This window comes from Eptatretus burgeri, unplaced genomic scaffold, assembly GCF_056783735.1.
Source record: "Eptatretus burgeri isolate ZD-2024b unplaced genomic scaffold, Ebu_testis_v1 Ebu_testis_scaffold_52, whole genome shotgun sequence".
NCBI lineage: Eukaryota > Metazoa > Chordata > Myxini > Myxiniformes > Myxinidae > Eptatretus > Eptatretus burgeri.
The window spans coordinates 102,968-130,357 of NW_028222002.1; the positions used below are offsets into that span (position 1 = coordinate 102,968).

The following is a 27,390-nucleotide window of genomic DNA, read 5'->3' on the forward strand; positions in this document are numbered from 1 at the left end:
GAGGCAGCGTATGTAATTTGTAGACAGGGAAGATAGAGTGGTTTGTGTGAAAGCACTTTTGTTTGTGGGGGAGGATTGGTGAGGACTTCCCATGAAAAAGGCACAAAAATAAGTTGAAAATAAGTTGTTGGAGTCCTAAAAGACCCAGGTTGTTCATTATTTTTATTTTTGTTTTTTTAAATCATTAAAACATCCAATCAAAAGATGTTTGTCATTGATTTGAAAGTTTCCGAGAATGAATGAAATTTAGTGATTCTGAGTTGGTGTCATAAAAGAGCTCAGATGTGATGTTAATTTTTTTAATGTTTGTTTGCTTTATCACTAAAAGGTTTAGTCATTGATGTGAAAGTTCATCAGATTTCGTGAGATTGAGTGATATTGAGTTGGGGTACAAAGAGACCCCAGTTGGTAAGATTCGGTTGGAAATATGTTGGTGGATGAGGGTCAAGTTAAGGAATGAAACTGAATTCTCATCTTACAAATGTAAAAGGGGAGTTGGACTTTAGATACAATTAATAATTTATATTCGTCCATAATTCACTATTATCAGATTAAAGTACCAATTTACATTGAATTCGGAAAGTAATCAAAGATTCAGGATGAAACGATTGGGAAAAACAAATAATTTAATGGTTAACACCTGTACACCTGATCATAGGAACATACAAAGAAGAAACCTTTACAGGTGATGTGAATAACTTCCCACAAGAGAAACAACAAACACAGTTATGGGATTAAAGATATCCCAAAGTTTGAGAAACAAAATAGAATTCCAGTTTTTGTTTCCACTTTTAATAAATAAAAATGAATCGTGTGTGTATGTCTGTTTGTGTGTGTGTACACACCTCCATTTTGGTAAAGGGTCATGGTTGACAGAGCAAGTTGTGAAGTTTTCTTGTTCTCAGTTTCGTTCCGAGGATTTTCAGGATCGTCACTGAACCCCAGAGAGCGCCCACCTGTTGTTCATTTGCAGTATTATTCATTCCCAGGGATGGTTTTGAAGATCTGTGAGGGGTTTTCTTTGTCACTCCTGTAGTTCCGACTCTCACCGGTACAATTGCAGTTTTCTTCAGTTTCCACGTCCTCTTGACCACATTTTCCAGGTTCTGGTATTTGGTCAATTTCCTAATTTCTGTATCATTTCGTTTTAAGTCATTGGGAACTGAAACCTTGATCAACAATGCCGACTTTTCCTTTTCGTATTTGAGCACCGTGTCCAGATGCAATGCTTTGTTTGCGATGTCCACACTTGACGGGATCATCTTGTCACATATGCGCAATATATGTTTATTTCCGAGGATCGGCTCTGGTTTGCGTTTCCATGATTGTTGTGGGACCGGGATGTTGAAATGTTTGTAGATGTGCCAGTTGATTGCCCTACAGATGCTTTCGTTTCTTTCTGTGTATAACTGTTCTGACATGAGTTTTTTACACCCCGAAAGGAAGTGATTGGTACTTCCTGTTTCTACCCCACAAAACCTGCATTTATATTCAATTAGCTCAATCCCGACATTTTCTTAAAAGCATTGGAGTAATGTCCTTGGTCTTGAGGATTTGTGATGACTCGTTCCCAATCGCAATTAATTTGACCTCTTCTTAGCCGTTCCACTGAACCTTTGTTTTCGATCCCTGTCCTGTCGAGCTCTTTTTTAAATCTTTCTGCTCTTTTGTCATTCTCCAATTTGTCACAGTATATCGACTGATATATATATATATATATATATATATATATATATATATATATATATATATATATATATATATATATATATATATATATTTTTGTAATTCTCTTTTTTTTTCTTTGCATTCATTGTGGCGATGTTTGTTGCTGTTTCATTTTCCAGTGTAGTACCTGTAATTTTTACCTTTTCTCCTTCACCAAGAGTTCCCCATGCTTCATGCGTAGAATACACTTTGCAGTGGAGGATGATTTCCTTATCCTCCAAGATCCAGCTCTGTTCATTTAATCTTCTACGATTTGTCGGGAGCCGAGTAGGTGTTGGTTCCAGAACAGGCGGCACCTTTTTACCTCTTATCTTTGGTCTCGCGCTCTGTGTGAACTCGTTTGTGTTTATTCAAGGCTGACAACTGACGAAAATCCTTAAAACACACATTACACTTGTACGGTTTCTCCGCCGTGTGAGTTCGTTTGTGTCGATTCAAGGTTGATAACTGACGAAAATCCTGAAAACACACAGAACATTTGTACGGTTTCTCCCCAGTGTGAACTCGTGTGTGTTTTTTCAAGGTTGATGAGTGACGAAAAAGCTGAGAACACACAGAACACTTGTACGGTTTCTCCCCAGTGTGAGTTAGTTTGTGGTTTTTCAAGTTTGTTAAATGATTACACACTTTTGAACACACTGAACACTCGTACACTTTCATCCCAGTGTGAACTCGTTTGAGGTTCTTCTCCCCTTTGCTGGGTTTCTCCCCAGTGTGAACTCGTTTGAGTTTCTTCTCGCCTTGGTTGGGTTTCTCCCCTTGGTTGGGTTTCTCCCCAGTGTGAAATCTTTGATGTTGATGAAGATTCGATGCCTGAGTACATGTCTTAGTACACACTGAACGATTGTGGTGTTTCTCCCCCAGAGCTATTCTTTGATGTCGAGGTAAATTTGATTCACAATCAAACTCCTTGGTCCACACAAAACATGGGTAGGGTTGCTCCTTTCTTTGGATCTGCTTGGGTTCCTTGAAATACCTTGTGTGCTTGTCGTGAGACACGCTGTTCAATTTTTCCGTGTCCTCACAAGAAGGCATTTGCTGATTTAAACAATCTTCTGTGTTGAAGAACTGGGTGGAGTCGGGAAAAGAAACCATTTTCATTTCTTTCTCTGCAAACACAAAGAACCAACAGAACTTATTAGGTCATGATGTGTTTTGCTCAAGGAATTATGGGATACAATCAGGGTCAGATAAATTATATATGGGGGGACGTTAGACTTTCTTTTTTGAAGGAAAGATAAATCAATGTTGATATTTTTCCGTGTTTGGTGATTCCCAATGACGAGCGAGATGATCTGATATCATAGTTACATAAGAAAACTAGAAGAAGAGCAATCAGAGATTGCACACTCTCACCAGGACTTGTTTTGAGTGGTGTATTTTTATCGGCTTTCAGGTAAATTAAATATGGCTGCCAAACCATGTCACCTATGACATCATATGTGTGACTCTTTTGTTCCTCATGGAAAGGCGGTCATAAGTGTAAAGTTTTGCCTTGATCTGTTCAGCCATTTCAGAAAAGAAGATTTTTGAAGTTTTTTGAAGAAAAAAACAGACTGCCAAATCACGTGACTGATGACTTAATAAATGTTTTTTATGTGCACCATTTTATCCCCAAACGACCCTCAAAAATTTTCATCCTGATCGGATGTGGCGTTCTACATATGCAATTATGAAGTCTTCACGAGAGCACCTTTGATGTCATGAAAATCATCATTCCCCAAGAGGAGTCCTTGCCAAGTGCCAAGTTTCAATTTTTTCCTTGATGCGGTTTCATGAATACAGAGGTCAAAAGTTTTTCCATTTTTCCAATATGGCTGTCACACCACGTGACCTATTACATCATAATTATCATTGAAATATTTTATATGAGTATTCGCTCGATGGTGAAACTTTCGTCTGAATCTGACAAGCGGTTGCGTCGAAAAACACGAAAGTTCTGTGCAAATATAGAAAAACAAAGAAACAAACAAAGAAACAAATAAACAAACAAACAGACAAACAAACAAACAAACAGACAAACAAACAAGCAGTCAGAGACTGGTACTTACGAAATCGTCAACTTGACCTCTGACCTTGTCTCATAAAATCTGACTCGAGAGAAGGTCGCGACGCAAACCAGAAGTTTCTGCAATGATTCTGTTCCAATCAAAAATCGTATGTTTGACCTCACTGTGACCTTGATCTTTGACCGATTTTGACCAAAATCTAATCAGCGCTCATCATCACCCTCCTGAATCACGTGGTGTAATTTGACATTGGTAGCTTCTTCCGTTCTCGAGTTATCGCAGATTCACGTAACGTAAAGGTCAAACACAACGCCCCCCCCCAACTCGAAAGTCCGCCGGGGCGAGCGCGATGACGTCAGCGCGCACACGCAAAACAACGCCACGTGACGAGCCCTGATGCGGCGGGTGAAATATTTTTGTATAATCTTAAAACGTCTCCAAAACATCCGATTTTTACCAGAATTTCGACAACCGAGTGTTAAGCATCCAAAGCGATTGCAAAAACCGAAGACAAAATTAAAATCGAAGTTAAAACGAACTCGTAACGTCGACCGAAGCAAAAATACTCCATTTCTCCACAGGAATTTACGGAATTATTTAATATTATTTGATCAAAGTCATAAAACCGTCATATTCAGCCATCCTCAAACAATCCTTGCACCATCCGACAGCTTAGCGAGTCAGGCATGCGACGATAAGCTTTATTGGGATTAAAAATTACTTTTAAACACCATCTTTATCGAAAACACCATCTGCGAGCACACGCAAAACCTTTACGTGACTCAACGACGCGTCTGCTCGAGCGCGCTGCACCCCGTGACAAGCCGTGACGCGGTGGGTGAAATATTTTTATACAATCTTAAAACGTCTCCAAAACATCCGATTTTTACCAGAATTTCGACAACCGACTGTTAAGCGTCCTAAGCGATCGCAAAAACCGAAGACAAAATTAAAATCGTAGTTAAAACGAACTTGTAACGTCGAGCGAAGCAAAAATACTCCATTTCTCCACAGGAATTTACGGAATTATTTAATATTATTTTATAACACTGAAATTTTCAAAACAGCCGTAACTCGCCGAATTGACACACAAATTCCGCCGAACTTACCTCGATCTTCCAAACTCATGCTCTGTCAACAATACCTGTGGTAACTTTTCTCTAGTTATCATGTTTTGGATGTTTGACCTCACTGTGACCTTGACCTTTGATCGATTTTGACCAAAATCTAATCAGCACGAGCCATCACCCTCCTGAATCACGTGGTGTAATTTGACATTGGCAGCTTCTTCCGTTCTCGAGTTATAACTTTTTTTTGGATGTTTGACCTCACTGTGACCTTGACCTTTGACCGATTTTGACCAAAATCTAATCAGCGCTAGCCATCACGCTCCTGAATCATGTGGTGTAATTTGACATTGGTAGCTTCTTCCGTTCTCGAGTTATTGTGCCTACAAACACACAAACAAGCAGTCAAAGGCTGGTACTTACGAAATCGTCAACTTGACCTCTGACCTTGTGTAATAAAAGCTGCCTCTGGAGAAGGTAGCGACGCAAACCAGAAGTTTCTACGATGATTCTCTACCAAACCTCTCATAAAACTTCCGATTTTTCCCAAAATTTCGACAACCGAGCGTTAAGCATACTTAACCGTTACCAAAATTGAAGAAAGGATTGAAATTTACTTTAAAACGAGCGCGTAATGCCGTGTGTTACAATCCCCCTCATTAGCATAATCTTCAGTTTTGCCTTAGACAAGACACCCGACATAAATCTCATAAAACATCCGATTTTTACCAGAATTTCGACAACCGAGTATTAAGCATACTTAACCGTTACCAAAAGTGAAAACAGAATTGCGATCCGAGTTAAAACGAACTCGTAACGTCGACCGAAGCAAAAATCTCCATTTCTCCACGCAATTATTTAATATTGTTTTCTCAAAGTCACAAAACCGTAATATTCGGCCATCCACCAACAATCTTTGCATAATCCGACAGCTTAGCGAGTCAGGCATGCGACGATATCCTTTATTGGGATAAAAAAATGACTTTTAAACACCATCTTTATCGAAAACACCGTCAGCGCGCACACACAAAACGTTATCGTGACTCAACGCCGCGTCTGCTCGAGCGCGCTGCACCACGTGACGAGCCGTGACACGGCGAGTGAAATATTTTTTATACAATCTTAAAACGTCTCCAAAACATCCGATTTTTACCAGAATTTCGACAACCCAGTGTTAAGCGTCCTTAGCGATCGCAAAAACCGAAGACAAAATTAAAATCGAAGTTAAAAGGAATTCGTAACGTCGACCGAAGCAAAAATACTCCATTTCTCCACATGAATTCACGGAATTATGTTTGACCTCACTGTGACCTTGACCTTTGACCGATTTTGACCAAAATCTAATCAGCGCTAGCCATCTCACCCTCCTGAATCATGTGGTGTAATTTGACATTGGTAGCTTCTTCCGTTCTCGAGTTATCGTGCCTCCAAACAAACAAACACACAAACACCCAAACAGAGGACGGAAGTCATCAATATACTGTTGTAGATTTCCCGCCCGTCAGCGTGCGAACGACCGCGTCTAACCAATAGCGGTCGCTTCGCCCACCGAACGGACAATCCAGTCGTGACTTTCTGGAACAACGCCAGAAACCAGTCACGGGTGGGTTTTTAACCCCACCACAGCCCAGTCCGTATTCTACCTGCGCGAAATAGGGTCAATTGCCGAATATCGATATACCTAAGTGACCGCGCGGGTAACCCACCGAGGGACAGCACCTCGGAGAAAGCCTGCTTGGACACGAACCGCTTAAGCGGTCCGTTCCGTTCTGGGATAACCGAGCGGGTATTATCGCCAGACCTCGCCGGACCCGATTCTATTTATCGGCTATTTAAAAACCAACTATATACTGAGTGCAAGATGGGGCAGTTCAATGAGGGAATGGACGCAATGAACAGGTTTACATTCACACAAGGACATTTATTATAATAAAGTACGTATGCAATTAACCAAGGCAAAAGACGTATGCAATTATACAAGCAACAAAAGCACGACAAAATAACTACAACCGTCTACTTATTATGTACAGTCACTTGCACTTAACAGCAGTTCCTTCTTATAAGACGGGCCCACAGACACACGTACGCACACACACCCAAGAAATGGTGGCAGAGGCCTTTAATAACGAGCTCCAGCTCGGAGGACAGGTGAGCTGAAACCCAGAGCCTATCTCGAACCTCTCCACCTCGTGAGGTCTTCAAGTTGTTCGGACCCGGGCTCCAGCGAGAGCGAGCTGGATCCAATCGCCGAGCCGCGATCCTTCCCGAGCTTCCGCGAATCCTCCCGCGCTTCTCAACACGTGCTGGTGAGACGAGGCGCCGATCCTTCCCGTCAATGCGCCGCTTCCCTGAGGAACCACCTCCCGCGCTTCTCAACACGTGCTGGTGAGACGAGGCGCCGAACCTTCCCATCGATGCGTCGCTTCCCCGAGGAAGCACCTCCACGAAGACATCGATGAGTTGCACCAAGCCGGGAACCAAAATGGAGAACAAAGACCTCCACAAACCAAGAAGAAGAAGCCACCACTCGCAGCTCGAGCCGAGCGACCGGCTAAACTTCCTTCCAAACAGGGCAGCTTAAAGCAAAAAGCTCACCCGAGCCAAGCAGAAGCCGAAGCTCACGGAACCATCAAAAAAAAAAGCCTCCAAAAAGCCTTCTCCCGAGCCAGGCCTCAGCCGAAACTCACTGAGCCAGCCGAAGCAAAACGCTTCCGAAGGCCTCGACCCTAAGCCAAGCCAAAGAGGACCCGAAGGTCTCCTGAACGGCTACTCTCTCAACTCCTTTCTCCAATCTGCCATCCAACACTGCCCCAACACAAAAGAAAAGATCTCCTCTTATCCTTCTCCACCCCTCCTTCTCCACGCCCGGCGTGACTCATGCCCTCGTGATCCACCCTCCCCCCGCTCAGCCATGGGTGGGAGGGAGTTGTTGACATCATGAGTCACGGGACGGTAGGGTGGTTCTTGCTCTTCGCAGAAGAGGGGGAGGGATGTCTCCATTGTTCATTGCCTAACTATTAAATCGATCCGCAGCGCATCTAATCGATTTCTGAACATTTAAACAATGAAAGGTGAGCTATCTAGGGAACAAGCACTTATCGACATATCTGACTAAAGGAACCTGTATGTTGTGTGCAATCGAATTCCCAAATTCGTAACAATTCTTTCGAAATCTTTAGATTTCGTAAGTAACAAACGGCCCCAAATGCAAGACCATCTCCGAATCCTTCGACGAGGGAAACAAGAAAGCATCTGAAAATGCAAAGCCGTCCGTGTCCGCTTTGTTTTCAGACTTCTTCTTACGTTGTGCTAAACATGATGAAAGGTTAAATAAAATAAATGTTCGATTTTATGTAACCTTGACCTTTGACCTTCTGATCTAAAAAAACACAATCTTCTTCGAGGTTTTGATTGGTCAATCAATTCAGTGACCCCAACATGGAAATTCTTTAAATTTCAGGTCAATCGGATGAAAATTGACGATTTTATCTGATTCTGACCTCTGACCTTTTGACCGAATTATTCATTTATCTTCTCCATATTCTCATGATAAACCTTTGGTGAAAATGTGATGATAAAAGCTCAAAAAAGAAAAGGTTTGACGAGGATAGACAGACAGAGATTGGAAAAGGTCGTCTCTCACGCTGACATGAACGAGCAGAGATTGTACACCCTCACCAGCACAACCTCACCAGCACACCCTCACCAGCACACCCTCAGCAGCACACCCTCACCAGTACACCCTCACCAGGACACCCTAACCAGCACACCCTAACCAGGACACCCTCACCAGCACACCTTCACCAGCAAAGCCTCACCAGGACTTGTTTTGTGTGGAAAATAAATGGAAGGATGAACGAAATGAAAGGATATTAATTGTAAACGAAAGGTCTTAAAGGTCTTGATATAATATAACAAATGACCGTTTTTACAGCCATTTTTCCCTGCTGTGCAGGGGTTAGGCTTTTTCTTGAGGCAATGTTTTTTTATGGCCGGATGCCCTTCCTGACGCCAACCCTGGTCGCCTATTACGACACACAGGGATATGGTACACCTATTCTAACCGGGGCATACACCTTTGGTGATAAACCTTTGTACACTGGTACAATAAACGACCAGTACACTGGTACTCACTTCGCCGACCTCAGATGGATGACAGGCTGAGTCAACCCCCTGGTGTTAATTCAGCAGCCAACGGGGCTTGAAATCAGGATCCTGGGATCCCAAGCCACCACCCTAACCACTAAGCCAACACCAGGCTTATCTTAAAGGTCTTGATGTAAATGTGTAAAGGTCAAAGGTGTGAAATGTTGTAAACTGTTCGAGGACTCGAAGGTGTTAGAAGTCCAGTCTCAGGGGTAAACAGGGTCTGAAGCATCTCAGCATTCTCAGGGTTATAAAGGGGTCTCAAGGGTCTTTGGGGCCTTGAGATGTCTTCTTCTCCTCTTCTGCTTCTTCTTCTTGAGTTTGGCAGCTTGGTTGCCGGGTTGCTATCGTTTTGTTGGGCCGTGATGATTCCACTGATGCTGTGCCCCGACACCAGTGCATTGATACTCATTTCACCGACCTCAGGAGGATGACAGGCTGAGTGCTCAACCTGGTGCTCAACCCCACCCCACCCACGCACTCAAACTCAGGACCCTCATATTGTTACGAATCTGGAAGCCTTTTGCACACAAACAGACAGCAGTCCCCGTGGCTCAGTTATCTCGATAAGTATATGTTTATAGTTAGGGCCCCACCCTTATGTCAAACGGGAATTACATGTGTGCGCTGCGAAGTTTCTTTATGGTGAGATATTTTACAACAAACCCCCTTCACCTCTCCGCATCATCGACTCCATTGCCCACATGATTTTTCTGAAGGCGTGGGCGGAGCCTCCATTCGCTTCAGATCGAGGCTCCGCTCCGAGGGAGGGCATGGAGCGTTTCCTCCAGCCAATGGGCGAAGGGCGAGCAGGGCCGAGGCGCCCCGACCAATGAGGGAAGGCCACTGATCCACCGACAACCGATCGTCCAATCAGGAGGCAAGTGGAAGGGTAAGAAATCCCTCGGACCTGGCAAGAAGAGGAGAGTGGTTGTCAGGTCCAGTGTGTGGGAGTCATCGTGGCGATTGGCTTGGTCTTGGTCGTGGTGGCTTTTCGCCTGCGGTCCTTCGCGGTGGTTCATCGTGGTAGTGGAGGTCGAGCGGCCAGGGTCGTGGGCCCGTGGATTTCGGAACGTGGGTTCGAGTCCCACCGTGGTGGTTGAAGTACGGTGTGACCGCACGAGGAAAAGAGGTACCCGACAAGGTCAGGTCAGGTCAGGTATGGGAGCATGTGCCAGAACAGCACGTCGCTGCGTCCACTTTCCGCCGGTACTCCAGGGGCCTCCGTCTGGCCATCCCCCAGGCAGATGCCAGGCCCATCCCCATCTCCTTGAGATGATGGTCAACCTGTTGCAACCATGAGGCACGTGGTCGACCCACTGGCCTCCTCCACTCATGAGACTCCCTCGCTGAGAGAATCTGGTGAGCAGGATCAGAGTCAGGAAAACGAGCCACATGTCCATACAGCCACAACTGACGCTCACGGACTAAGCCGACAAGGCCCTGATCCCAAACTCGCCTTTCCCTCCTGGGCTGAGGGACCGAATAAAGACCCCACAGGGTCCATTTCTTTTGGATGTGTGTGTGTGTGTGTGTGTGTGTGTGTGTGTGTGTGTGTGTGTGTGTGTGTGTGTGTGTGTGTGTGTGTGTGTGTGTGTGTCCGTGGGCCCCGTCTGAAAGTCGAAATTGTTCAGTGCTTTTGTTCATTGTGCATTGCTTTTATTCAGATAACTCTTCTCTTTGTGCTCCCCTGCCCCTGATAAATACCCCCCCCCCCCAATTGTTCAATGTACCAGCCCATTGTCTGTCACTTTCTTTCATTGACCAGCACGGTGCACAATGAGAATGAGCGAGGTCGTGTGCCGTAAGTTGTCATTGGGACCAGCGCGGCTCTGGTCACTCCCGCTCGGTACGCCGGAACCGAGTCGGTACATGCGACTCGGTTCGGACAGAGTCGGCCGAGGGTGTGGTTTCTCCGGTAGCGAGACGGCGTGAGTACTAAGGTAAATTGGAATTGGACAAGTGGACCCGACCTCACGCCGTCAAAATATTGGCGACCACTGTTGTTTGAGTGACCGTGACCTTTTGGAGTTTTCCGGGAGTCACGACCTAAATTCCGGGTGTTCAGTGGGAGACGGCTCTCCTGCTCCCCCTGGTGGTCGTTTATCGCCGCTGAACCCCGGCCCACAACAATATCACAAACCAAGCACCCGAACCACTCAGGCAACACCAGACTTTTGAGATATCTAAGGGGTATTAAACGGTCTAAGAGGTCTTAAGGGTGTTTTTATGATTTATATTTTTGTCTAAATATGTCGTCGAGGCTCATGGAAGAGTTCATATTAGTACACTGAACGGATCAGAACACAACAGCCTGGTCAAGATTTTAGAATTCTAACGGTTTCACTCTTCAGTACTTTTAAAGGCGAGATCATTTTGTCCACGTTTGAACGGGCGGACACTTTTGTTTTCCTGTTCCATCCCTGCTGATGGAGTCCAAGGACACTCCATGAGGTGGTGCTTTGTGTGCGTCCTTGTTTATGATATCTCACCTCTGAGATCCTTTTCCTTCCCAACAATGGTCATGCCGTCCATCAACATGACCCGGGGATACTCCTGCCCGCTCCAACAGGACAACACCTCTTCGTCCACATCCTGCTTCTTGCCGGTCTCAGGTGTGGGCACAGACGGGTCCTTCACAGAGTGAATGTCTTCCTCCACACCCTGTGGACCTCCTCCCACTCCACCACCACCGGTCACCAGCACACGTGGCAGGGTAGCGCCCAACGGTATCGGGATCGGCGGCCGGACGGACCAGGATGGCTCCAGGTTGGGCACGATGCACGAGTCCGTCGGGGACTCCAACAATATCCCTGGCTCGTCACAATCCACACCAATCCTTCCCACCACATCCAACGCTACCACGGGGCCAGGCTGCAGGGATGGGTCGTCCCCCATATGCAGTTCTGTCGGCGAAATATTCGACAATTCCACGAGCACGGTCTTCGGCCCTCCCGTCCATCTTTGGGCACCGCTGTGTGGATCGTCTGACATCTCAGCCGGGGTGTCCGCATCGCATCGCTCGAGGCCCTGTCCGTAGGGATGCGTCGTGGTCAGCACGTCCAGCACCACACTCGACGGTGGGAGATCAGTTACGGTCGCAGCCAGGTAGCAACCCCCTCCGGGGCACGTAGCCAAGATCACAGACTCGGGCCACGAGGGTGGTACACTCACGAAGTGGGTCGAGATCGGAACAGGTAGCAGCGCTCTTGGTGGGGGCACCGAGACCGTATGTCCCGGGTTTAGACCCTGGTGCTGCGACACGGACGGCTCCTCGTACTTCACGGTGGTGACTTCCGCTGACCCGTTGGAGATGTGACCCAGAGCTGTGAGAGATGGGAGTTCGAGCGAATGGTCTTCATGGTCACCCTCCAGGACAGAATGGTCCACAGACGGCTCCACCCCAGGGTTTAACCTGCCGATCATCATCTCGCCATTAACTACCGACGATCCGTTCAACCCGAACAACTTGACCACACACGTCACACTCAGCACGAGCTCCACCTGGTCCACACCGTCATTGTTCACACACCTCGGTACACGGGCTCGGAGAAGGTCCAGGACATCGCCCAGGACGCTCCTGGAAGGTCACACAAGGAGCAGGACCGGCGATATGGGGCCTCCTCGAGCACCCGCTCCGGAAACTCAAAGCCTCAGGCCTGGTCACGATTTCCACTCTGAAGAACGATCTAATGGTCTCCAAAAGGACTCGTTCCTTTCCTCAACCACCGCAGAGGAAGATTCGTCGTGGTGAAGTGGAGGGGCGGGGGGGGAGAGTGTGATCTCTCAAACCGCGAAAACCCGACGTGAAGCGAAGTCAACCAACCCGCGACGAATCGGCTTTGACCAACTCAACGTTTCTTCAGATATCAATGGTTGTTTTACGGGCTCCGCAGTGACGTCACGATGCGTCACCCAATCGCTTCACCTCCTGATTCTCTCCCGTGGAACCACGTGGTGAGAACAACACGTGTTTGTCTCCACAGAGTGTGCTGGGATATAAAACACCACTCGGTGATTCATGGTTCATTACACACCTCCACCTGGCTCAACAGGTTATGTTTTGTGTCCCAATGGCCACTGACGGGCCGGACTTGCATCCAGACCTGATCAAACCAAAATGGAATCACCGACCAACTCATCCACAACTATTTGAGAGATCGAGCTCTTCATCGTTTTGGTCCCAAATCTCTCAATGGTGAAGAAACACGAAAACAAACGAACATTCTCGTGTCCGGATCCGGATCATCACCAAAACCGAATCGACTCGTCCACGTCACACACCAATCCCACACACCTGGTTTCATCCGAATCCGTCCATCACGTTTGGAGATTTCGCGGTCACAGACAAGTGTGAGGAGGTCGAACATCACTTGGACACGTGTCACCGAGTCACGTGGTGTGCTCTCCAGTCAAAGAGAACCAGAGAACAATGAGATGACATGGAGTGTGTTCATTACACTCACAGATGTTTGTTCAGCACACCACGTGATATTCCCGTTACGGCTAAACCAGCACAACCTGGTGTGTAACGACAAGTTTACCGAGCTGTTGCAGTATCACCAACGCCTGAACCGTGTACAGAGGACGGTGATGTCACCCGGATGGTACATCGACCTGTAAACCATCAGATAACAGAAACATCCATTAAATGATGTCCACGGAATAGCCGGTGCTGCATTGTGACGTCACAATGTAACGTCACCCGTAACATGAAGTCATTGGATCCAGCAATCTGTGTGTGTCTGTCTGTCTGTCTGCGACCGCCGTTTCTCGACGACCGCCAGTCCGATCTCATTGAAACTTGCCAGGAATATTGCCGGGGACCCGCGGATGTGCTTTTTCGAGGTTTGATATCGATCGGACGAGCGGTTCCCAAGTTACGGCCATTTATCTGTCGACCAATATCTGCGAGAGAGGGGGGATGGGAGAGGAGGATGAGAGTGGGAGCAAGAGAGAGGGGCGAGAGAGGAAGGGCGAGACTCGGGGGGAGAGAGGGGGAGATAGTGGGGGTGGGAGTGGGGACGAGAGAGCGAGCGGGAGAGGGGGCGGGAGAGGGGGTGTGAGAGGGGGCGAGAGAGAGGGGGAGACTCGGGGTGAGAGAGGAGGAGAGAGAGGGGGAGAAATAGGGGGGGAGAGAGAGGAGGAATAGAGGAGGGGTGAGACTAGGGGTGAGAGAGGGGGAGAGAGGGGGAAAGAGAGGAGCCAGATAGGGGTGGGACAGAGGGGGGCGTCACAATTCAAGAGAGGGGGAGAGAGGAGGAGGCGAGTGAGGAGGGATGAGAGTGGGGGCGAGAGAGAGGGGCGAGAGAGGAGGGGGGAGAGAGGAGGGGCGAGACATTTTGGGAGCGAGGGGGGCGAGAGAGAGGGGCGTCACAATTCTTCTTCATTTGATATGACTTCACATTTGACGCTGGAGACCTGAATATGTTTCCTCGGTGTTTCCCAAGTTATGGCCATTTATGATACGGTTAGTCCAATCGAATTGAAATAATGCCCCAATCCAGTCATCATTTACGCCCCTACGGGCCCGTACAAGTCTATCCATAAATCCAGCAATCTCTGTGTGTCTGTCTGTCTGTCTGCGACCGCCGTTTCTCGACGACCGCCAGTCCGATCTCATTGAAACTTGCCAGGAATATTTCCGGGGACCCCCGAATGTGCCTCGTCGAGGTTTGATATCGATCGGACGAGCGGTTCCCAAGTTACGGCCATTTTATTGCTTTTTCAGTGTTGAAAAGGTGTATATATGGCAGCTGAAGGTGTCGTTCCACCTTCTCACCTTATGATGCCATTTGTTCCCAAATTATTAATAATCAGACGACCACCGGTCCGATCGGATTGAAACTTGCCAGGAATATTGCGGGGGCCCCGCGGATGTGCCTTTTCAAGGTTTGATATCAATCGGACAAGCGGTTCCCAAGTTACGGCCATTTATCTGTCAACCAATGACAGGACACGGTGCTATGACATCACGAATGACGTCACAGTTAATGTTTATTCAATTGTTTTTTTTCTTTTGAAGGATTGACGTCACAATTCTTCTTCGTTTGGTATGACGTCACAATCGACTCTGGGGACCTGGGTATGTGCCTTTTCAAAGTTTGATATCGTTCTTCCTCATCCATTTCAGCTATTTCCCAAGTGTCTCCCAAGGTTTGAAAGCTGTTCTTTCCCAAGGTTTGAATTAATTAATTCATCCCAAGGTTTGATTATTATTTAATTTTTGCTTTATTTAATTATTTACTCCCAAGGTTTGATTATTATTCAAATTATTAATTAATCCAAAGGTTTGAATTTTCCCGAGGGAAACAGCTGTTCCCGAGGGTTTGAAAGCTGTTTTTTCCCAAGGTTGGAATTAATCGTTGTGCTTGGTAGACATTTGTGAATACATTTACCGAGAGAGGGGCGAGAGAGGAGGGGGGAGAGAGGGGCGAGAGAGAAGGGCGTGAGAGGGGGGGCAAGAGAGGGGAGGGAGACAGGAGGGGGACAGAGGAGGGGGGAGAGAGGAGGGGGAGAGAGGGGTGAGAGAAAGGAGGGGGAGAGAGGAGGGGTGTGAGAGGGGGTGAGAGGGGGTGGGAAGAGAGGGGAGGGAGAGAGGAGGGGGAGAGAGAAGGGCGAGAGGAGGGGGAGAGAGAAGGGAGAGAGGAGGTGGAGAGAGAAGGGCGAGAGAGAGGGGTGAGAGGGGGGCAAGAGAGGGGAGAGAGGAGGGGGAGAGAGAAGGGTGAGAGGGGGAGCTAGAGAGGGGAGGGAGAGAGGAGGGGGACAGAGGAGGGGGACAGAGGAGGGCAAGAGAGGGGGTGAGAGGAGGGGCAAGAGAAGGGAGAGCGGTTCCCAAGTTACGGCCATTTTATTGCTTTTTTCAGTGTTGGAAAGGTGTATATATATCGCAGCTGAAGTGTCCTTCCACCTTATCATGCCATTTTTTCCCAAAGATATCTCAGAATAATGATAACAGCATATTATGAATCTATCTATAATTCCAGCAGTGTGTGTGTGTGTGTGTGTGTGTGTGTGTGTGTGTGTGTGTGTGTGTGTGTTTGTGTGTGTGTGTGTGTGTGTGTGTGTGGGTGTGTGTGTGTGTGTGTGTGTGTGTGTGTGTGTGTGTGTGTGTGTGTGTGTGTGTGTGTGTGTGTCTGTGACCGCTGTTTCTTGACAACCTCTGGTCCAATCTAATTGAAACTTGCCAGGTATATTACTGGGGACCTGAGGATGTGCCTTTTCAATGTTTGATATTAACTGGACAAGTGCTTCCCAAGTTATGGCCATTTATTTACCAAACCAATGACAAGACACGTTGTTGCGTGGGCGTGGCCGATGGGGAAGGGAAGCTCAGCCCCGTTCCCCATTACGGGTTACACCGTACGGACTTCCGGAGAGTGATGACTTCGTGTCTTCTGATAATTTCTCGATTGCAAATGCGCATTTATAGATAAACACAATGCTGCAAGTTATGATCGTTATCATATGAGACGGTGCATAAATTTTGGTAACATCAGAGTGAGCTGGTATGCTCTGAACCAGGAAGTCATTTTTTTTTCTCTCTTCTCTTTTCTTTTTGTTTTTCCTTGCGATGACATTGCGAAAACGCATAATACGTTGGCGCAAATAGAATAATTGGCCATTAAAACCTAAATTGCGAATCATCGTAACTGTGATATGCGAACTTCTGCGGCATGCACGTACGGGCACGTGAGTGAAGAAACGGCCTGTGTGGTTGTTGTTTGTTGCTCGCGGTTTGAATATTTATTTGTATATTTATTTATTTTACGGGCACGTACTGGTCTATCTATAATTCCAGCAATCTCTGTGTGTGTGTCTGTCTGTTTGTCTGTCTGCGATCGCCGTTTCTCGAAGACCGCCGGTCCGATCTCATTGAAACTTGCCAGGAATATTGACGGGGACCCGCGGATGTGCCTTTTCGAGGTTTGATATCGATCAGACGAGCGGTTCCCAAGTTACGGCAATTTTACTGCTTTTTCAGTGTTGAAAAGGTGTATATTTGACAGCTGAAGGTGTCATTCCACCTTCTCACCTTATCATGCCAATTTTTTCCCAAATTATTAACAACCAGACGACCACCGGTCCGATCGGATTGAAACTTGCCAGGAATATTCCCGGGGACCCGCGGATGTGCTTTTTCGAGGTTTGATATTAATCGGACGAGCGGTTCCCAGGTTATGGCCACTATCTGTCGACCAATGACAGGACACGTTGCTATGACATCACGAATGACGTCGCAAGTAATGTTTATTTATTTATTTATTTATTATTTATTAAAACAATTTTGCACGATTGACGGTCCGATCTGATTGAAACTTGCCAGGAATATTGCTGGGGACCCGTAGATGTGCCTTTTCAAGGTTTGATATTAATCGGATAAGCAGTTCCCAAGTTACGGCCATTGATCTGTCGACCAATGACAAAACACGGTGCTATGACGTCACGAATGACGACACAATTGATGTTCATTTATGTATTTATTTATTATTATTTTTTGCACGATTGACGGTCCGATCTGATTGAAACTTGCCAGGAATATTGCTGGGGACCCGCAGATGTACCTTTTCGAGGTTTGATATTAATCGGACGAGCGGTTTCCAAGTTACGGCCATTTATCTGTCGACCAATATCTGCGAGAGAGGGGGACGGGAGAGGGGGGGATGAGAGTGGGGGCGAGAGAGAGGGGCGAGAGAGGGGGGAGAGAGGAGGGGGAGAGAGGAAGGGCGAGACTAGGGGGAGAGAGGGGGCAGAGAGAGGGGGTGGGAGTGGGGACGAGAGAGAGAGGGGGACGGGAGAGGGGTGTGAGGGGGTGTGAGAGAGGGGTGGGAGTGGGGGTGAGAGAGAGGGGCGAGGGAGAAGGGCGAGAGAGAGGGGCGAGAGAGGAGGGGGAGAGAGGAGAGAGGAGGGCGAGACGAGGAGGGGGGAGAGAGGAGGGGCGAGAATAGGGGGTAGTGGGGGGTGGGGCGAGAGAGAGGGGGCGTCACAATTCTTCTTCATGTGATATGACGTCACAATTGACGCTGGAGACCTGAATATGTTTCCCAGGTGTTTCCCATGTTATGGCCATTTATGATACAGTTGGTCCGATCTAATTGAAATAATGCCCCAATCCAGTCATCGTTTACACACCTACGGGCCCGCCCCTACGGGCCCGTCCGAGTATTACTCAATTGCGAGATCTTGAACTTCCGCCTCAAAATGAAAATAAACTTTAATTTATATATTTTTCCAAAAAGTGGGACACCACGTGTGCCAAGATTAAAATAACGGGAAAATGCAATAATTTTTTACAACAATGGAAAAATTAAATCATGAAAAATTAAAATAGAGAAAATTGAAAAATATTTGGACAATTAAATAATCAAAAAATTAATCATTGAAGAAAGTAAATAATTGGAAAATAATAATGGTCGGTTAGATGTGTTTCGAGTAGGTTGGATTGCCACGTAACGCAGACCTGTGAGAGTAAGTAATTTGTGACAGGTGATGCTGAGGAGGCAGCGTATGTAATTTGTAGACAGGGTAGACAGAGTAGTTTGTGTGTGTAAACACTTTTGTTTGTGGGTGGGGATTGGTGAGGACTTCCCATGAAAAACACACAAAAATAAGTTGAAAATAAGTTGTTGTTCCAAAAGACCCAGGTTGTTTATTATTTTAATTTTTTTTTAATCATGAAAACATCATCCAATCAAAAGATGTTTCGTCATTGATTTGAAAGTTTAGCAGAATGAATGAAATTTCGTGATTCTGAGTTGGTGTCATAAAAGAGCTCAGATTTGATGTTAATTTTACTTTTTAATGTTTGTTTACTTTATCACTAAAAGGTTGAGTCATTGATGTGAAACTTTATCAGATTTCGTGAAATTGAGTGATATTGAGTTGGGGTTCAAATAGACCCCAGTTGGGAAGATTCGGTTGTAAATATGTTGGTAGATGAGGGTCAAGTTGAGGAACGAAACTGAATTCTCATCTTACAAATGTAAAAGGGTTGTTGGACTTTAGATACAATTAATACTTTATATTCGTCCACAAATAACTATAATCAGATGAAAGTACCAATTTACATTGAACGGGGAAAGTAATCAAAGATTCAGGTTGAAACGATTGGGACAAACGAATAATTTAATGGTTAACACCTGCACACCTGATCATAAGGACGTACAAAGAATAAACCTTCACAGGTGATGTGAAGAACTTCCCACAAGAGGAACAACAAACAAAGTTATGGTATTAAAGATATCCCAAAGTTTGAGAAACAAAATAGAATTCCAGTTCATGCTTACACTTTTATTTTAATCAATAAAAATGAATCGTGTTTGTGTGTGTGTGTGTTTGTTTGTGTGTAGTGTGTGTTGTTTGTGTGCATGTGTGTTTGAGTGTGTGTTCACACCTCCTTTTTGGTAAAGGGTCATGGTTCACAGAGCAAGTTGTGAAGTTTTCTTGTTCTCAGTTTTGTTCAAAGGCTTCTTTTCAGGATCGTCACTGAACCCCAGACAGCGTTCAACTGTCATTCATTTGCAGCATTATTCATTCCCATGACGGTTTTGAAGATCTCAGTGAGGGGTTTTCTTTATCACTCCTGTAGTTCCGACTCTCACCGGTACAATTTCAGTTTTCTTCAGCTTCCAAGTCCTCTTGACCACATTTTTCAGGTCCTGGTATTTGGTCAATTTCCTAATTTCTGTATCATTTCGTCCAAAGTCATTGGGAACTGAAACCTTGATCAACAATGCCGACTTTTCCTTTTCGTGTTTGAGCACCATGTCCGGATGCAATGCTTTGTTTGCAATGTCCTCACTTGACGGGATCATCTTGTCGCACATGAGCAATATATGTTAATTTTCGAGGATCGGCTCTGGTTTGTGTTTCCATGATTGTTCTGGGACCGGGATGTTGAAATGTTTGTGAATGTGCCAGTTGATTACCCTGCAGAGGCTGTCATGTCTTTCTGTGTATCGCTGTTCTGACATGAGTTTTTTTACACCCCAAAGGAAGTGACTGGTACTTCCACCCCACAAAACCTGCATTCTTATTCAATTGGCTCAATCCCGCCATTTTCTTAAAAGCATTAGAGTAATGTCCTTGGTCTTGAGGATTTGTGATGATTCGTTCTCCATCGCAATTAATTTGACCTCTTCTTAGCCGTTCCATTGAGCCTTTGTTGTCGATCCCTGTTCTGTCGAGGTCTTTTTTAAATCTTTCTGCTCTTTTGTCATTCTCCCATTTGTCACAGTATATCTACTGATATTTATTTTTGTAATTTTCCTTCTTTGCAATTATTGGGGCTGTGTTTGTTCCTGTTTCGTTTTCCTGTGTAGTTCCTGTAATTTTCACCTGTTCTCCTTCACTAATAGTCCCCCATGCTTCGTGCGTCGATTACGCTTTGCAGTGCAGGATGATTTCCTTCTCCTCCAAGATCCAGCTCTGTTCATTTAATCTTCTACGATTTGTCTGGAGCCGAGTAGGTGTTGGTTGCAGAACAGGCGACACCTTTTCCCTCTTATCTTTGGTCTCGAGCTCTGTGTGAACTCGTTTGTGTTGATTCAAGGCTGATAACTGACGAAAATCCTTAAAACACACAGAACACTTGTACGGTTTCTCCCCAGTGTGAATTCGTTTGTGGTTTTTCAAGGTTGATGAGTCACGAAAATCCTTAAAACACACAGAACATTTGTACGGTTTCTCCCCAGTGTGAACTCGTTTGTGTTTATACAAGGCTGATGACTGACGAAAATTCTTAAAACACACAGAACACTTGTACGGTTTCTCCCCGGTGTGAGTTCGTTTGTGGTTTTTCAAGTTTGATGACCGACGAACAAACTTAGCACACACAGAGCACTGGTACGGTTTCTCCCCAGTGTGAATTCGTTTATGTTTATTCAAGTTTGTTGAATGATTAAACACTTGAGAACACACAGAACACTCAAACACTTTCTCCCCAGTGTGAACTCGTTTGAGGTTCTTCTCCCCTTGGTTGGGTTTCTCCCCAGTGTGAAATCTTCGATGTTGATGAAGATTCGATGTCTGAGTACATGTCTTGGTACACACTGAACGATTGTAGGGTTTCTCCCCCAGAGATATTGTTTGATGTCGAGGTAAATATGATTCATAATCAAACTCTTTGGTACACACAGAACATGGGTAGGGTTGCTCATTTCTTTGGATTTGCTTGGGTACCTTTAAATACCTTGTGTGTTTGTCGTGAGACACGCTGTTCAATTTATCCGTGTCCTCACAAGAAGACATTTGCTGATTTAAACAATCTTCTGTGTTGAAGAACTGGGTAGAGTCGGGAAAAGAAACCATTTTCATTTCTTTCTCTGCAAACACAAAGAACCAACAGAACTTATGAGGTCATGATGTGTTTATCTCAAGGAATTATAGGATACAATCAGGGTCAGATAAATTATATATGGGGGGACGTTAGACTTTCGTTTTTGAAGGAAAGAGAAATCAATGCTGATATTTTTCAGTGTTTCTTATGACACCAACTTTGGTATGCTGGAAAACACAACGAGATCATGATACAAACCTCTCCCTCTAATTTTATCAAGTTCGGATCAAAACCCACCGAGCTATGCTTGGGACAGACAGACAGACAGACAGACAGACAGACAGACAGACACGCACCCATAACGAATATAGTGGTCACTAACTGATTCGTGAACCAATAACATTGTCGTGAATGCTTTGCTTGTGTTGTGTTCCCCGATGTGTCCCCAATAAATCTGGCTGAGTTTTCCGAGATTTGCCGCCTTGAATTAATTCATGCCGCGCCGAGGAACGATCCGCTCGATTTGGATATAACACCAAAATGGTTTCGGATTGGGAGATTCCGATCTGACAAAACCAGTCTGTAACCAGGGTCTATTCCCCCAGCTGGCAAGGCACAGGTGTATTTTGGTATCGTGATCTGAGGCGTGTAACCCGAGAATTGTGCCGAGCCAGCCGGCGTTATAACCCTGGAGACGACGGTGCTGTTAAGTGACGCCGAAACTTCAACATTTGGTTGTCAAGACTAGAGTGTGATTGACATCACTCATCCGAATCCTTAACACTGGGGTCAAGAGTCAGGTGCGAATCCCGACACTGCTGAACCAGAACAATATAAACACCCTTTGGACCCCTTATACCGTTTAAGACCGCTTAGATATCTCAAAAGTCTGGTGTTGGCTTTGTGGTTTGGGTGCTTGGTTTGGGATGTTCGGGTCTTGAGTTTGAGACCCGTTGAATTAGCACCAGGTGCGGTTGACTCAGCCTGTCATCCTCCTGAGGTCGGTGAAATGAGTATCAATGAACTGGTGTGGGGGCACAGCATCAGCGGAATAATCACGGCCCAACAAAACGATAGCTACCCGGCAGCCAAGCTGCCATGCTCAAGATGAAGAAGAAGAAGAAGACATCTCAAGGCCCCAAAGACCCTCAGGACCCCTTTATAACCCTGAGAATGCTGAGATACTTCAGACCCTGTTTACCCCTGAGACTGGACCTCCAACACCTTGGAGTCCTTGAACAGTTCACAACATTTCACACCTTTGACCTTTACACCTTGACATTAAGACCTTTCGTTTTCAATTAATTGGTTCATGAGTCAGTAAGTGACCACTATATTCGTTATGGGTGTGTGTCTGTCTGTGTTTGTCTGTCTGTCTGTCTGTCCCGAGCATCGTTCCATGGGTTTTGATCCGATCTTGATAAAATTAGGGGGAGAGGTATATATCATGATCGAGTTGTGTTTTCCTGAGAATGCGCATGCTGCGCCCGTGATGGACGGAGAGAGCGCCCAAAAAACGTGTTTTTAGGGGGTAGCCGATTTCAAGTTACATCTTCTCCCAGGGGGGTTTGTCGAATCTGGTAGAGGTTTCTTCATTTGGTTCGCCCAATGGCACCTGCATAGCCCCACGGAGCTCGATTTTTCATTTTCGTCCCAAGGTCACAAGGTCACGAACTTAGAAAATGTCAAAAAAATCCATAAATTGGGCATCGAGCTCCGAGGGTTTTCAACTGTTTCGAATGAAAGTTGGTATGCAAGTAGTGCTCTTCGAGTAGTGCAACTTTTATCATTTACGTTTTTCCCGATTCCCGCCAGTTTGTCCGTGGCGTCCCGTCGAAGGTCAAAAAATAAAAAAAGGCGAACCGTGTCCATTGCTCGTAAACCATCGCCGTCTCCAGACTTGAAATTAATCTATAGCCCGTTCTAAACTAGGGAGCTACGGATTTCGGGTTCCGAAGGGAACCCTAGCGAGATAAACCTTAGACAACATGGAGACAAGACACGGACAGCATGCAGACAAGACACGGACAGCATGCAGACAAGACACAGAGTACTTGGTGATCCTCATGGACGAGAAGAAAAGTGTCAAGGCACGAATGCGGCTCGTGACAAGCCGATGTCAACGGATTCGAGCACCCAGCTGGAGCACACCGCGTGGCAAGATGGCGGCGGCGTCCTTTTTCTTCTCCCGGCACCGCTTGCGCACGCAGCCTCGGCGCGTCCAGACCCCGCGAGGTCGACGGCCCAAGACAAACGATCTATGGTATTGTGACGTCCACGGGACTTGAACAGTCCCGCCAACGTAGAATGAGCCGAAACGATGGAGGCGGTTTATTTATTTATAACCCAAACATGGCGGTTCTAATCGCTCTACCGCAAACGGGACGAGGAAGGTGGCACGAGTCACTTTTCACTGAGTTGATGATGTTTATTCGTTTTTACTATTACCAGAAATAACAAGACTCGGCAAGAAGAGGGATCCGGGGCGATTCGACGGGATGGTGTGGGATCGGGCGTTGGGAAAAACACAGACAATTCCAATGAATATACAGTTCTCAATCCCTCTCAGGCGCCAAGCACACACACACACACACACACACACACACAAAACGTAGCTATTTCTGGTGGTCAGGCTGGACCGTGGTGTGGACGCAACTGTCCCTGGATCGGCGTCGGACGAGCTGGCCTTGCTCTCGTCAGGGGGGCAGGAGAAACCGTGGTGCTGTCGACCTCCTGGTCTTGGCCCAAGTCCGCTCACAGCCGCCAGGGAACCAGTTCTGGCGCCAAGTTGCGAGCAGGAGAGGGAGACAGGTCCGCCCGCCGTTCGACCCCGTACTCTGAGTCAGCAGAACCCCAGAGCCAACCAAGGTGAGGCACGAGGCTCAGCAAGGCTCCAAGACACGATCAAGAACACGATCGAATCAGCACAACAACAAGGATGCTCCCCGCGCAACAGCCTCCACACCAAAAAAAAAGATCTTTCTGTCCAGATCTTCTTCCTCTTCCTTTTCGACCCCGAACAGAACCTTTTTATCCTCCCGTCCTCGTCACTTCCAATCGAGCCGTTTATTGGCCCACCACCGTCGCCTTCTGCCAATCGTGATCACAGGGCGGAGCCATCCGCTGCACTGTCCTGTGACGTCACGGCCAGTCTCCAGAGAATACCAAAAGGGGTTTACGCAGACACACTTACCCCATCCCGTGTCCCTATCTAATTACGTGACAATTATCATTTCCCCCTTGAAGAAATAAACATTTACTAGACAACTTATCACCACTGAATTGCTACTTATTACATCGAGATCCTGGTAAACTCGAACAGCATGGCATACCTAATTAAACATCCTAATTACCCTTTGAATGCATACCCCCCCCTCAAACGTAACAGTATGCTCCAGCTGGCTTTTCACAAGGTCCAGCATGCAAGTCCAGGCCTGGCCTGTTCACCAGATCAGGCCAAATCGAGGTATTGGGCTCTGCAGGCGGATCGACAAATGTGTCGAGCCGTGAGGTGAGTCGGGACAGAGGCTCCGTGGTTAGACGCAGGTTGAACCTGTCGATGACCTCCTCACAAAGTCGATCGCCGACTCACACAGCAGCCAGTTCCTCTCGATGCAGATTGCAGCCTCCCACGAGTCGTTTCTATACAGCAGAATCCTCACTCGACACTCAGGCTCAGTTACTCCCTCGGCAGATGGCAGACAGACCTCATGCAGTCCCATCCCTGCCTTTCTTTCGGCTCGCTCCTCACGAAAGCCGATCGCAAAATAGACACAGCCGTCCCCTGTACAGCCGATCGCACCACACTTCGGCGCTCTCAGTCCCACCTTTGCTTCTCCATGCCACACCCTCTCTGAGTGCTGGGTGGGGACTCGTTCGGAGAGGGGAAGGAAGAAGAAGCGTCTCTCGTTACACCACCACCGTATGAATACTGGACAGCCTCCTCCTCCCACCCCCGACACACATGTAACGTCCAATCACCGAACAACCTGGCAAAACATGTATTTAATGGGGGATCTGGGCTAATCCTATATTTAATAACACACTAAGGGCTATTTCCGCAACAATATGATTTATATTTTTGGATAAATATGTAGTCGAGGCTCATGGAAGAGCTCGTATTTGTACACTGAACGGATCAGAACACAACAGCTCAGTAAAGATTTTAAATTCTAACGGTTTCACTCTTCGGTAGTTTTAAAGGCGAGATCATTTTGTCCACGTTTGAACGTGCGGATACTTTTGTTTTCCTGTTCCATCCCTGCTGATGGAGTACAAGGACACTCCATGAGGTGGTGCTTTGTGTGCGTCCTTGTTTGTGATATCTCACCTCTGAGCTCCTTTTCCTTTTCTTTCCCCACAATGGTCACGCCGTCCATCAACATGACCCGGGGATACTCGTGCCTGCTCCGACAGAACAACACCTCTTCGTCCACGTCCTGCTTCTTGTTGGTCTTAGGTGTGGGCACAGACGGGTCCTTCGCAGAGTGAATGTCTTCCTCCACACCCTGTGGACCTCCTCCCACTCCACCACCACCGGTCACCAACACACGTGGCAGGGTAGCGCCCAACGGTATTGGGAGCAGCGGCCGGACGGGCCAGCATGGCTCCACCAAGACCTTCAATCCCGGATTTGGACCCTGATACCACGACACGGACGGCTCCTCGTACTTCGCGAACCTGGTGACGTCCGGTGACCCACACGGTCCATTGGAGATGTGACCCAGAGCTGTGAGTGATGGGAATTCGAGCAAATGGTCTTCATGGTCACCCTCCAGGCCAGAACGATCCACAGACGGCTCCACCCCGGGGTTTAACCTGCCGGTCAACATCTCGCCATTCACTACCGGCGATCCGTTCAACCCGAACTACTTGACCACACACGTCCCACTCAGCACGAGCTCCACCTGGTCCACACCGTCATAGTTCACACACCTCGGTTTACGGGCTCGGAGAAGATCCAGAACATCGCCCAGGACGTTCCTGGAAGGTCACACAAGGAGCAGGACCGGCAATATGGGGCCTCCTCGAGCACCCGCTCCGGAAAACTCAAAGCCTCAGGCCTGGTCACGATTTCCCTCTGAAGAACGATCTAATGGTCTCCAAAAGGACTCGTTCCTTCCCTCAACCACCGCAGAGGAAGACTCCTTGTGGTGAAGTGGGGGGGGGGGGAGTGAGTGATATCTCAAACCACGAAAACCCGAAGTGAAGCGAACAGTCAACCAACCCGCGACGAATCGGCTTTGACGAACTCAACGTTTCTTCAGATATCAATGGTTGTTTTTCGGGCTCCGCAGTGACGTCACGATGCGTCACCCAATCGCTTCACCTCCTGATTCTCTCCCGTGGAACCACGTGGTGAGAACAACACGTTTGTGTCTCCACATAGTGTGCTTGGATATAAAACACCACTCGGTGATTCATGGTCCATTACACACCTCCACCTGGCTCAACAGGTTACGTTTTGTGTCCCAATGGCCACTGACAAACCGGACTTGCATCCAGACCTGATCAAACCAAAATGTAATCACCGACCAACTCATCCACAACTATTTGAGAGATCGAGCTCTTCATCGTTTTGGTCCCAAATCTCTCAATGGTGAAGAAACACGAAAACAAACGAACATTCTCGTGTCCGGATCCGGATCATCACCAAAACCGAATCGACTCGTCCACGTCACACACCAATCCCACACACCCGGTTTCATCCGAATCCGTCCATCACGTTTGGAGATTTCGCGGTCACAGACAAGTGTGAGGAGGTCGAACATCACTTGGACACGTGTCACCGAGTCACGTGGTGTGGCTCTCCACTCAAAGAGAACCAGAGAACAATGAGATGACATGGAGTGTGTTCATTACACTCACAGATGCTTGTTCAGCACACCACGTGATATTCCCGTTACGGCTTAACCAGCACAACCTGGTGCGTAACGACAAGTTTACCGAGCTGTTGCAGTATCAACAACGCCTGAACCGTGTACAGAGGACGGTGATGTCACCCGGATGGTACATCGACCTGTAAACCATCAGATAACAGAAACATCCATTAAATGATGTCCACGGAATAGCCGGTGCTGCATTGTGACGTCACAATGTAACGTCACCCGTAACATGAAGTCATTGGATCCAGCAATCTCTGTGTGTCTGTCTGTCTGTCTGC

General features: G+C 46.9%; 1 protein-coding gene across 2 annotated transcripts; it reads right to left on the bottom strand.

Moving 5' to 3' along the window:
- Positions 1–8: 8 nt before the first annotated feature.
- LOC147007677 (uncharacterized) lies at positions 9–26,702 on the bottom strand. Of its 2 annotated transcripts, XR_015053989.1 has the most exons (3): positions 25,558–26,702; positions 19,344–21,273; positions 2,708–2,837 (listed from the first exon to the last, which is right to left on the bottom strand). XR_015053989.1 is itself a non-coding variant. In XM_085866611.1 (2 exons), exons 1-2 carry the CDS (start codon positions 12,377–12,379, stop codon positions 2,029–2,031), a joined length of 1,746 nt encoding a protein of 581 aa, XP_085722737.1. In that variant the 5' UTR covers positions 12,380–12,774; the 3' UTR covers positions 9–2,028. The 2 variants fall into 2 exon arrangements, 1 of the variants encoding a protein (XP_085722737.1); XM_085866611.1 differs by lacking the exons at positions 19,344–21,273; positions 25,558–26,702 and adding an exon at positions 11,443–12,774 and having other exon boundaries at positions 9–2,837.
- Positions 26,703–27,390: the final 688 nt, after the last annotated feature.